The sequence below is a fragment of the Hemibagrus wyckioides genome, linkage group LG11 (genome assembly GCF_019097595.1).
Source record: "Hemibagrus wyckioides isolate EC202008001 linkage group LG11, SWU_Hwy_1.0, whole genome shotgun sequence".
Taxonomy (NCBI): domain Eukaryota; kingdom Metazoa; phylum Chordata; class Actinopteri; order Siluriformes; family Bagridae; genus Hemibagrus; species Hemibagrus wyckioides.
Genome location: NC_080720.1, coordinates 1,650,629 through 1,663,351, shown reverse-complemented (window position 1 = coordinate 1,663,351; position 12,723 = coordinate 1,650,629). Strand labels below are relative to the sequence as shown.

The 12,723-nt window shown below is 45.8% G+C and overlaps 1 protein-coding gene across 2 annotated transcripts in view; it reads left to right on the top strand.

Moving 5' to 3' along the window:
• atp10a (ATPase phospholipid transporting 10A) overlaps positions 1–12,723 on the top strand; it is an 86,190-nt gene that overhangs the window by 172 nt on the left and 73,295 nt on the right. For both annotated transcript variants that reach the window (XM_058403192.1, XM_058403193.1), the window contains exon 1: positions 1–607. This exon is cut by the window's left edge. In XM_058403192.1, coding sequence (XP_058259175.1) covers positions 189–607 — 419 coding nt within the window. In that variant the 5' untranslated portion in view covers positions 1–188. The remainder of the gene's footprint in view (positions 608–12,723) is intronic.

The window sequence follows — 12,723 nt, the reverse complement described above, 5'->3', positions numbered from 1 at the left end:
TGCAACAATAAAACTTTAAGTCGGGAGAGAAAGAGGAAAAAGTCTCGCGACCATGGAAGCGCTGAAAATGGGAAGATGAAGATGAAGGAATCCGGGAGGAATGTCAAAGCTGGGAGAAGGCAAGGCATGATTACTTAGAAGACAAAAAGAGAGAGAGAAAGAAAGAGAGAAAAAAGTTTGGAAAAGCCATGGCGCGCGAGAATGAAGAACCCGGAGCGGGCGTGAAGAAGCGCAAGAAGCGGAAAAGTAAAAAGGAAAGCAAGACCAGGACGGTGCACGCGAACGTTTTGTACGATCACCACGCCAAAGCGGCGGAGAACCCGAACCGGCTGTACGCCAACAACAAGATCAAGACCACCAAGTACACCGTGCTCTCCTTCATCCCCAAGAACCTCTTCGAGCAGTTCCACCGCTTCGCCAACGTGTACTTCGTCTTCATCGCGCTGCTCAACTTTGTGCCGGTCGTCAACGCGTTCCAGCCCGTGCTCGCGCTCGCGCCCGTGCTCTTCATCTTATCCGTTACCGCTATCAAAGACCTTTGGGAGGATTACCGCCGACACCGATCCGACCAGGAGATCAACCACATGGACTGCTTGGTTTACAGCAGGTAAAGTTTCCAGGACGCGGGATTTACATGTGGGGTGGCAAAACCTGTACATATGGGGTGGCAGGAGCAGTCGGAGGGGTGGCAACATCTGATTCTATGTACTACACACTAATATTTTCTTTAGCACTTTTAGAAACTTGAGAGCTGCATCGTATGGAAGGGTGTTATGACTTTCTTCGGGGTGGCTTCGGGGTGGTAACGTATCTTAACTGTCTTATGATAAGAAATGAGAAAATCTCTTGAACTATATTGGAGCATATTGGAGGCAATATGCATCCAAAATGTTAAGTGTTTTGCCACTGAACCCAAGACCTTTAGCTCTACATTATAGTTTTGAGTGATGTAACATTCTATGGGGTGGTAGAATCCCTCCACGGGGTGGCAAGATTTATGTAAGCTTTACATATCAAACTTTCCTTTTGCATGTCGCACGATTTAGAACCTTCAAGCATATTTCCTCAGGTAGGGCAATCTGACTTCCTATGGGGTGGCAGGAGCACACTCCGGGGTGGCAACATGTACCCTAGTCACAGTCTTAAAGCCCTGTTCAGACTGATTATTTTACATGATCAAAATTGTTTTGCTGAGTTTCTGAGTTATCTTTAAATGATTTTTTTCTAATTGCAAAAACAAAAACTTGGACACAATTTCAACATAGAATATTTCTAAAATATTTATAGACCTTTTTTTAAATGGTAATTTCTTTTCTTTCTTTTTTTTTTTTAAGAATCATGGGCTGTACACTCTCATAGTGAGATCATTATCAATTCTGTCACACTTTTCAGAGATTTTGTTGTTATATAACTTTGTAGGACAAGTTTGCAGTCGCAGATTATCTGGATGATCCGAGACATGATGCATTAACTCTTTTAGCATGACACAGTAGTGATGAAGCTCTCTGAGGTGAGGGGGCAAAACTCCTTCCAGGGGGTCAGCCTGAAGTCATGATGTAGTGCAGCTCCAGCAGTTCCATTCCCCTGCTTTTATTGTATTTTTATCTATTTATTTTTCGTACATCACAGAGTTGCTAATGTTGCTAACACACCAGGTTGCTTGTTAGCATTGTTGTTGAAGGATTAGTGAAGGGGTTTTTGTTTCTGTAGCTGAACCACTGGCTCATAATCACGTCCAAAATCTCCCCACTGAATTCCATCAGACAGACAGGAAACATCACACGCTAAATAATCAGCTAAACTCTGCGACTTCCTGAGTGACGGTGCGGCGTGATGAGGTCCGAGGAGATCGTATGTAAAGTTCCTGAAACTGTTCTCGTTTCTGAGGAACATAAACATTCAGATTTCTAGGATATTTATCTGATTTTTGTGTTTGCTAGAACTTTCTCTCAGATGATGAACATTTATTCAGAATTTTAAACACAAATAACATGAATTACAGCAAAAAAAAGTCAATAGAACTGAAACAAATTGCTGCTTTTTTTTTTTTTTGCTTAATTAATATCACCGTTTAAGAATGTATATGAAGCACCAAAAAACGAAGAGAATGGGATTTAGACAAAGTCCGATCTGGACATTTATACACTCCATTCACGTCACTTTTTATGTACGTGCAATTTCAACGACATTCAAAATAAAATTGTCAATTCTACACAAATTTTGTTCCGATGCTCAGTCCGATCCCGCGGTCCGATGGATCTCGTGGAACTCATGGGCCTGGTTTCATCTTCTGAGGCGGTGGTTGCTCAACTGGTTAAGGCTCCGGGTCGTTGACCAGAAGATCGGGGTTCAAGCCCCCAGCACTGCCAAGCTGCCACTGTTGGGGCCCTTAAGCAAGGCCCTAACCCCACCCTGCTCCAGACTGACCCTGCGCTCTGACCCCAACCCCTAAGGATGGGGTATGTGAAGGAAGAATTTCACTGTGCAGTAATGTATATGTGACAGATAAAGGCCTCTTAACTCTGCTCATTAAACACGTTTAACGGCGTGTAAAGAAAGAAATATATAAAGCTGAGGCGTGTTTTTTAGACTTTTAAGTACGGTTACATAAAGTCGATTTGCTAATCTGATCCAAGAACAACCGCGAGTGCGAAAACATAATGCAGTTAGGGGTGGGGCAATGTGATGTAATATGATATGCACCACATCTCATTTAGCATGATATTTTTACATGATAAATATTACATTTTCTCTAAAAAAGGAATGGAAAAAGATTAATAAAAGTAACGATGTGTTCATTTTCTTTTAGCTAGAAGTTGAGTTTTAGCTCGCGGGTTTTGATGAGCAGAAGTCTGTTCTGTGTCAGAGTTTCACAAAAATTGACTTTTGGTGATCTGAGACAAAATCAGTATCGATAGACGTTACATCAGATCTCATGTCTCTGACGCTGATTAGCGTGTTGATTAATCTGTGTTCGCGTAGGAAACTTTAATATACATATAGGAAAAAAAAAAAGCAGAACAGGCCACACCCACAACTGGCATCGGTGGTGCTCGAGCAGCTTGTCACTTGTCTATTAATATTTGCAACGACGAATCAAAATCGAGCCACTTTTAATCTTCTTATGCATCAGAAGTTGTTGGTTTAGTTCTCGGCGTCTTGCTAATCACACGTCCGTATCATCTGGAATTACAGGATTTTATTAGAAACAGCTGAACGTTTCCAGGCAAAAATCATGTGCTTTTCTCAGTGTTTATGCCTCCGAGGCCCTCATTTTTACACACACACACACACACACACACACACACACACACACACACACACACACAATCTTTCACAAACCTCAGCCTTTTCGATTGGTGTGTTTGTATTTGTACAACTGAAATCCTTAAACAGATCCAAAACGATCACCCCCCGCCCCCCCACAGCACTCCAGAATGTTGCATTCTTATTGGTCAGAATGTCTTGATTAATTTTCTAACATCAGAGCGGCTACATATCACAGGTTTACGTTAATGTGCTAGTTCTAATACACTATCAGAGTTTGGGTGTGAATACTTTTGCACAACATAGTCATAATGTTTTTTGGAGAAGAAATAAAAAGTGCAGCGGTCAAGATGCAGGTTGCTGTTACAAAGCGACTCAAGCTGTGGTTTGTGGTTAAAGTGTGATTGTAGAACATTGAAGACACATAGCTGTTTTGTGTGTGTGAGAGAGAGTGAGAGTGTGATGGTTTTCATGAGAATCTCTCCAGACATCCAGATTGTCGTCCCTGCTGCTGATTATTTGTCTCTCGAGGTGACTCACTCTATCCGTGACTCGGTCATGGAAGGTGTGATGCGGATACAATGGATTTCACTTTCCCAAAAACACCCGGAAAATTTTACAAACGCAAACATTTTCTATTTTTCTTTTTTCTTTTTGAAAGTGTGAAAGTTAAGTTTGACATCCTCAGGGGTTTGGGCTGTGCTGGAGTATTTCTGAGTCCTCGGGGGTTTGGGCGACTGTGCTGGAGTATTTCTGAGTCCTCGGGGGTTTGGGCGACTGTGCTGGAGTATTTCTGAATCCTCGGGGGTTTGGGCGACTGTGCTGGAGTATTTCTGAATCCTCGGGGGTTTGGGCGACTGTGCTGGAGTATTTCTGAATCCTCGGGGGTTTGGGCGACTGTGCTGGAGTATTTCTGAATCCTCGGGGGTTTGGGCGACTGTGCTGGAGTATTTCTGAATCCTCGGGGGTTTGGGCGACTGTGCTGGAGTATTTCTGAATCCTCGGGGGTTTGGGCGACTGTGCTGGAGTATTTCTGAATCCTCGGGGGTTTGGGCGACTGTGCTGGAGTATTTCTGAATCCTCAGGGGTTTGGGCGACTGTGCTGGAGTAGGTCCTGTCCTCAATACAAACTGGGGTGCCAATACTTTTAATCTATGGAGGAAATACTATAGTAGAGTACTTTTATACTATAGAATACTTTTATAAGTATTTTTATACTTTTATATATTTTATAAGTATTGGCACCCTCTGGATTTGGGTGACTGTCCTGTCTTCAATCAAACTGGGGTGTAAATACTTTTGATCTATGGAGGAAATGCTATGGAGTAAAAGTATTGGCACCCTTGGGGGTTTGGGTGACTATGCTGTCCTCGATACTGGGGTGCCAATACTTTTATCAGGTGGTTATCTATGGAGGAAACGCTATAGAGTAAAAGTATTGGCACCTTCTTTAGTATTGCAATTGCAGTATTGTGAGGTTTCTTTCTTTCTCTGCTTTCTTTCTTTCTTTACATTTTTTTTCTTCTAGAGCAGAAAGTATTGGCACCCTTGACTGTGGTTGTGTGAGTGTGTAGCGTGATCAGTACATTAGTCCCATCTGCACTCTCACTTTTCTAAGTATTGTCACCTTTTTGAATGTGGTGTGAGGTGCGAGTTAGTGTGTGATGTGTGAGTTAGTGTGATGTGTGTGAGGTGTGAGATGTATGAGTTAGTGTGTGATGTATGAGTTAGAGTGTGAGGTGTGTGAGGTGTGTGATGTATGAGTTAGAGTGTGAGGTGTGTGATGTGTCAGTTAGAGTGTGAGGTGTGAGTTAGTGTGAGGTGTGTGATGTGTCAGTTAGAGTGTGAGGTGTGAGGTGTGTGATGTGTCAGTCAGAGTGTGGGGTGTGTGATGTGTCAGTCAGAGTGTGAGGTGTGTGATGTGTCAGTCAGAGTGTGAGGTGTGTGATGTGTCAGTTAGAGTGTGAGGTGTGAGGTGTGTGATGTGTCAGTCAGAGTGTGGGGTGTGTGATGTGTCAGTCAGAGTGTGAGGTGTGTGATGTGTCAGTCAGAGTGTGAGGTGTGTGATGTCAGTCAGAGTGTGAGGTGTGTGATGTGTCAGTCAGAGTGTGAGGTGTGTGATGTGTCAGTCAGAGTGTGAGGTGTGTGATGTGTCAGTCAGAGTGTGAGGTGTGTGATGTGTCAGAGTGTGATGTCAGTCAGAGTGTGAGGTGTGTGATGTGTCAGTCAGAGTGTGAGGTGTGTGATGTGTCAGAGTGTGATGTGTCAGTCAGAGTGTGAGGTGTGTGATGTGTCAGAGTGTGATGTGTCAGTCAGAGTGTGAGGTGTGTGATGTGTCAGTCAGAGTGTGAGGTGTGTGATGTGTCAGTCAGAGTGTGAGGTGTGTGATGTGTCAGTCAGAGTGTGAGGTGTGAGTTAGTGTGATGTGTGTGAGGTGTGAGATGTATGAGTTAGTGTGAAGTGTGTGATGTCAGTTAGTGTGAGGTGTGTGATGTCAGTTAGTGTGAGGTGTGAGTTAGTGTGATGTGTCAGTTAGAGTGTGAGGTGTGAGTTAGTGTGATGTGTCAGTTAGAGTGTGAGGTGTGTGATGTCAGTTAGAGTGTGAGGTGTGTGAGGCGTGAGTTAGAGCGTGAGGCGTGAGTTAGAGCGTGAGGCGTGAGTTAGAGCGTGAGGCGTGAGTTAGAGCGTGAGGCGTGTGAGGTGTCAGTTAGAGTGTGAGGTGTCAGTTAGTGTGAGGTGTGTGATGTGTGAGGTGTGTGATGTATGAGTTAGAGTGTGAGGTGTGTGATGTGTCAGTTAGAGTGTGAGGTGTGTGATGTGTCAGTTAGAGTGTGAGGTGTGAGTTAGTGTGAGGTGTGTGAGGTGTCAGAGTGTGAGGTGTGTGAGGTGTCAGAGTGTGAGGTGTGAGTTAGTGTGAGGTGTGTGATGTATGAGGTGTGTGATGTATGAGTTAGAGTGTGAGGTGTGTGATGTGTCAGAGTGTGAGGTGTGAGGTGTGTGATGTGTCAGTCAGAGTGTGAGGTGTGTGATGTGTCAGTCAGAGTGTGAGGTGTGTGATGTGTCAGTCAGAGTGTGAGGTGTGTGATGTGTCAGTCAGAGTGTGAGGTGTGTGATGTGTCAGTCAGAGTGTGAGGTGTGTGATGTGTCAGTCAGAGTGTGAGGTGTGTGATGTGTCAGTCAGAGTGTGAGGTGTGTGATGTGTCAGTCAGAGTGTGAGGTGTGTGATGTGTCAGTCAGAGTGTGAGGTGTGTGATGTGTCAGTCAGAGTGTGAGGTGTGTGATGTGTCAGTCAGAGTGTGAGGTGTGTGATGTGTCAGTCAGAGTGTGAGGTGTGTGATGTGTCAGTCAGAGTGTGAGGTGTGTGATGTGTCAGTCAGAGTGTGAGGTGTGTGATGTGTCAGTCAGAGTGTGAGGTGTGTGATGTGTCAGTCAGAGTGTGAGTTAGTGTGATGTGTGTGAGGTGTGAGATGTATGAGTTAGTGTGAGGTGTGTGATGTCAGTTAGTGTGAGGTGTGTGATGTCAGTTAGTGTGAGGTGTGTGATGTCAGTTAGTGTGAGGTGTGTGATGTCAGTTAGTGTGAGGTGTGTGATGTCAGTTAGTGTGAGGTGTGTGATGTCAGTTAGTGTGAGGTGTGTGATGTCAGTTAGTGTGAGGTGTGAGTTAGAGTGTGAGGTGTGTGATGTGTCAGTTAGAGCGTGAGGTGTGAGTTAGAGCGTGAGGCGTGAGTTAGAGCGTGAGGCGTGAGTTAGAGCGTGAGGCGTGAGTTAGAGCGAGTTAGTGTGTGAGGTGTGTGATGTATGAGTTAGTGTGTGAGGTGTGAGTTAGTGTGTGAGGAGTGTGATGTGTGAGTTAGTGTGTGAGGTGTGAGTTAGTGTGTGAGGAGTGTGATGTGTGAGTTAGTGTGTGAGGTGTCAGAGTGTGAGGTGTGTGATGTGTCAGTCAGAGCGTGAGGCGTGAGTTAGAGCGTGAGGCGTGAGTTAGAGCGTGAGGCGTGAGTTAGAGCGTGAGGCGTGAGTTAGAGCGAGTTAGTGTGTGAGGTGTGTGATGTATGAGTTAGTGTGTGAGGTGTGTGATGTTAGTGTGTGAGGTGTGTGATGTTAGTGTGTGAGGTGTGTGATGTTAGTGTGTGAGGTGTGTGATGTTAGTGTGTGAGGTGTGTGATGTTAGTGTGTGAGGTGTGTGATGTGTGAGTTAGTGTGTGAGGTGTGTGATGTGTCAGTCAGAGTGTGAGGCGTGAGTTAGAGTGTGAGGCGTGAGTTAGAGTGTGAGGCGTGAGTTAGAGTGTGAGGCGTGAGTTAGAGTGTGAGGCGTGTGATGTGTGTGAGGTGTGAGTTAGTGTGAGGTGTGTGATGTGTGAGGAGTGTGATGTATGAGTTAGTGTGTGAGGTGTGTGATGTGTGAGTTAGTGTGTGAGGTGTGTGATGTGTCAGTTAGAGTGTGAGGTGTGAGTTAGTGTGAGGTGTGTGATGTATGAGTTAGTGTGTGAGGTGTGTGATAGTGTGTGAGGTGTGTGATGTTAGTGTGTGAGGTGTGTGATGTTAGTGTGTGAGGTGTGTGATGTGTGAGTTAGTGTGTGAGGTGTGTGATGTTAGTGTGTGAGGTGTGTGATGTTAGTGTGTGAGGTGTGTGAGGTGTGAGTTAGTGTGAGGTGTGTGATGTATGAGTTAGTGTGTGAGGTGTGTGATGTTAGTGTGTGAGGTGTGTGATGTTAGTGTGTGAGGTGTGTGATGTGTGAGTTAGTCTGTGAGGAGTGTGAGGTGCGAGTTAGAGTGTGAGGTGTGTGATGTCAGTTAGAGTGTGAGGAGTGTGATGTGAGTTAGTGTGTGAGGTGTGAGTTAGTGTGTGAGGAGTGAGTTAGTGTGTGAGGAATGTGATGTGTGAGTTAGTGTGTGAGGAGTGTGATGTGTGAGTTAGTGTGTGAGGTGTGAGTTAGTGTGTGAGGAGTGTGATGTGTGAGTTAGTGTGTGAGGTGTGAGTTAGTGTGTGAGGAGTGTGATGTGTGAGTTAGTGTGTGAGGAGTGTGATGTATGAGTTAGTGTGTGTGATGTGTGAGTTAGTGTGTGAGGTGTGTGATGTATGAGTTAGTGTGTGAGGAGTGTGATGTGTGAGTTAGTGTGTGAGGAGTGTGATGTATGAGTTAGTGTGTGAGGAGTGTGATGTGTGAGTTAGTGTGTGAGGTGTGAGTTAGTGTGTGAGGAGTGTGATGTGTGAGTTAGTGTGTGAGGTGTCAGTTAGAGTGTGAGGTGTGTGATGTCAGTTAGAGTGTGAGGTGTGAGTTAGTGTGAGGTGTGTGATGTGTGAGTTAGTGTGATGTGTGAGTTAGTGTGAGGAGTGTGAGGTGTGAGTTAGTGTGTGAGGAGTGTGATGTATGAGTTAGTGTGTGTGATGTGTGAGTTAGTGTGTGAGGTGTGTGATGTATGAGTTAGTGTGTGAGGAGTGTGATGTGTGAGTTAGTGTGTGAGGAGTGTGATGTATGAGTTAGTGTGTGAGGTGTGTGATGTGTGAGTTAGTGTGTGAGGTGTGTGATGTTAGTGTGTGAGGAGTGTGATGTATGAGTTAGTGTGTGAGGTGTGTGATGTGTGAGTTAGAGTGTGAGGTGTGAGTTAGTGTGAGGTGTGTGATGTGTGAGTTAGTGTGAGGTGTGAGTTAGTGTGAGGTGTGTGATGTGTGAGGTGTGTGATGTATGAGTTAGAGTGTGAGGTGTGTGATGTGTCAGTTAGAGTGTGAGGTGTGAGTTAGTGTGAGGTGTGTGATGTGTCAGTTAGAGTGTGAGGTGTGTGATGTATGAGTTAGTGTGTGAGGTGTGTGATGTATGAGTTAGTGTGTGAGGTGTGTGATGTTAGTGTGTGAGGTGTGTGATGTATGAGTTAGTCTGTGAGGAGTGTGAGGTGCGAGTTAGAGTGTGAGGTGCGAGTTAGAGTGTGAGGTGCGAGTTAGAGTGTGAGGTGCGAGTTAGAGTGTGAGGTGCGAGTTAGAGTGTGAGGTGCGAGTTAGAGTGTGAGGTGCGAGTTAGAGTGTGAGGTGCGAGTTAGAGTGTGAGGTGCGAGTTAGAGTGTGAGGTGCGAGTTAGAGTGTGAGGTGCGAGTTAGTGTGAGGTGCGAGTTAGTGTGAGGTGCGAGTTAGTGTGTGAGGAGTGTGAGGTGTGAGTTAGTGTGTGAGGTGTGAGTTAGTGTGTGAGGAGTGTGATGTGTGAGTTAGTGTGTGAGGTGTGAGTTAGAGTGTGAGGTGTGTGATGTGTGAGTTAGAGTGTGAGGTGTGTGATGTGTGAGTTAGAGTGTGAGGTGTGAGTTAGAGTGTGAGGTGTGAGTTAGAGTGTGAGGTGCGAGTTAGAGTGTGAGGTGCGAGTTAGTGTGAGGTGCGAGTTAGTGTGAGGTGCGAGTTAGTGTGAGGTGCGAGTTAGTGTGAGAGGTGCGAGTTAGTGTGAGAGGTGCGAGTTAGTGTGAGAGGTGCGAGTTAGTGTGTGAGGTGCGAGTTAGTGTGTGAGGTGCGAGTTAGTGTGTGAGGTGCGAGTTAGTGTGTGAGGTGCGAGTTAGTGTGTGAGGTGCGAGTTAGTGTGTGAGGTGTGAGTTAGTGTGTGAGGAGTGTGATGTGTGAGTTAGTGTGTGAGGAGTGTGATGTGTGAGTTAGTGTGTGAGGTGTCAGAGTGTGAGGTGTCAGTTAGAGTGTGAGGTGCGAGTTAGAGTGTGAGGTGCGAGTTAGAGTGAGGTGCGAGTTAGAGTGAGGTGCGAGTTAGTGTGAGGTGCGAGTTAGTGTGAGGTGCGAGTTAGTGTGAGGTGCGAGTTAGTGTGAGGTGCGAGTTAGTGTGAGAGGTGCGAGTTAGTGTGAGAGTGTGAGTTAGTGTGAGAGGTGTGAGTTAGTGTGTGAGTGAGGAGTTAGTGTGTGAGGTGCGAGTTAGTGTGTGAGGTGCGAGTTAGTGTGTGAGGTGCGAGTTAGTGTGTGAGGTGCGAGTTAGAGTGTGAGGTGCGAGTTAGTGTGAGGTGCGAGTTAGTGTGAGGTGCGAGTTAGTGTGTGAGGTGTGAGTTAGTGTGTGAGGAGTGTGATGTGTGAGTTAGTGTGTGAGGTGTGTGATGTGTGAGTTAGTGTGTGAGGTGTGTGAGGTGTGAGTTAGTGTGTGAGGTGTGTGAGGTGTGAGTTAGTGTGTGAGGTGTGAGTTAGTGTGTGAGGTGTGAGTTAGTGTGTGAGGTGTGAGTTAGTGTGTGAGGAGTGTGATGTGTGAGTTAGTGTGTGAGGTGTGTGATGTGTGAGTTAGTGTGTGAGGTGTGTGAGGTGTGAGTTAGTGTGTGAGGAGTGTGATGTGTGAGTTAGTGTGTGAGGTGTCAGTTAGAGTGTGAGGTGTCAGTTAGAGTGTGAGGTGTCAGTTAGAGTGTGAGGTGTGTGATGTCAGTTAGAGTGTGAGGTGTGAGTTAGTGTGAGGTGTGTGATGTGTGAGTTAGAGTGTGAGGTGTGTGATGTATGAGTTAGTGTGTGAGGTGTGTGATGTGTGAGTTAGTGTGTGAGGTGTGTGATGTATGAGTTAGTGTGTGAGGTGTGTGATAGTGTGTGAGGAGTGTGATGTATGAGTTAGTGTGTGAGGTGTGTGATGTGTGAGTTAGTGTGTGAGGTGTGTGATGTATGAGTTAGTGTGTGAGGTGTGTGATAGTGTGTGAGGAGTGTGATGTATGAGTTAGTGTGTGAGGTGTGTGATGTGTGAGTTAGAGTGTGAGGTGTGAGTTAGTGTGAGGTGTGTGATGTGTGAGGTGTGAGTTAGTGTGAGGTGTGAGTTAGTGTGAGGTGTGTGAGTTAGTGTGAGGTGTGAGTTAGTGTGAGGTGTGTGATGTCAGTTAGAGTGTGAGGTGTGTGATGTGTCAGTTAGAGTGTGAGGAGTGTGATGTGTGAGTTAGTGTGTGAGGTGTGTGATGTGTGAGTTAGTGTGTGAGGAGTGTGAGGTGTGTGATGTGTGAGTTAGTGTGTGAGGAGTGTGATGTGTGAGTTAGTGTGTGAGGAGTGTGATGTGTGAGTTAGTGTGTGAGGTGTCAGTTAGAGTGTGAGGTGCGAGTTAGAGTGTGAGGTGCGAGTTAGAGTGTGAGGTGCGAGTTAGAGTGTGAGGTGCGAGTTAGAGTGTGAGGTGCGAGTTAGAGTGTGAGGTGCGAGTTAGTGTGTGAGGAGTGTGATGTGTGAGTTAGTGTGTGAGGTGTGAGTTAGTGTGTGAGTTAGTGTGTGAGGTGCGAGTTAGTGTGTGAGGTGCGAGTTAGTGTGTGAGGTGTGAGTTAGTGTGTGAGTTAGTGTGTGAGGAGTGTGATGTGTGAGTTAGTGTGTGAGGTGTGTGATGTGTGAGTTAGTGTGTGAGGTGTGAGTTAGTGTGTGAGGTGTGAGTTAGTGTGTGAGGAGTGTGAGGTGTGTGATGTGTGAGTTAGTGTGTGAGGTGTGTGATGTGTGAGTTAGTGTGTGAGGAGTGTGAGGTGTGTGATGTGTGAGTTAGTGTGTGAGGTGTGTGATGTGTGAGTTAGTGTGTGAGGTGTGTGATGTGTGAGTTAGTGTGTGAGGTGTGTGATGTGTGAGTTAGTGTGTGAGGTGTGTGAGGTGTGTGATGTGTGAGTTTCCTTCTTCTCAGTGTTTTCAGACAAGAGAGAAAGTATTGGCACCCTCGGTTGTGGGGGAGAGTATTGCTCATGTTTGTACTCAGACTCAGTGTTGAGTAAACTGTGAATGTTTCTTCAGCAGTATTTCACACGCAAAAGTATTGGCACCCTTGGCTGTTTCCTTTTTAATATTTGGAAAACAAATACACACATTTATAGAACTTTTTTATTTTTTGCCCTAGTCTGCATTTGTTGCTGCTCCTGGTGGTGTGATGTTACAGAAGGACTTTGTGTGTGTGTGTGTGTGTGTAGGTTTGTAACTTTCACATTACGACCTTGACATTTTTTATTTTTTGGTCCTTGTTTTGTCCTCGGTGAATAAACACACGTTCTTTGACACTTGTTCAGGAACAGACCATTCGGTCTCTCGCTCCGTGACTGTGAGAGTGAAGGTCAGTCTGTTATCCATCATGATTATGGCGTCTCCACACCTCCGTCTCTCCCTCGTTCCCTCGTTCGCTAACCTGACTGACTCGAGTGATTCTCATGAAAAGCGTCCCTGTAGCTCTTCAGGAGAAAAAGCCTCAGTGTTGGTCAGGACAGAGCTGAATGTTCTCCAGGCTGAATGGCCTTCACACGGCTCACGCCGGAGCTCCAGCCTCAAAGGAGCAACACATCGAGTCTCCAGAACAAACCGCGTTTTAAAAAGGTTTGGAATCGGACACGGCATTTAAAATCACACAGGGCAGAGGTCAGAGGTCAAGAGTGCATCCGCTGCTTAAAATACCCCGCTGTTCATTCTCCTCCAACGTTTAAACACCTCCACATGCCCCTGGAGGTGGAGCTGGAGGTGGAGTCAGGCTCACTTTAATCACTTCACTCCACTAACATTCAGAG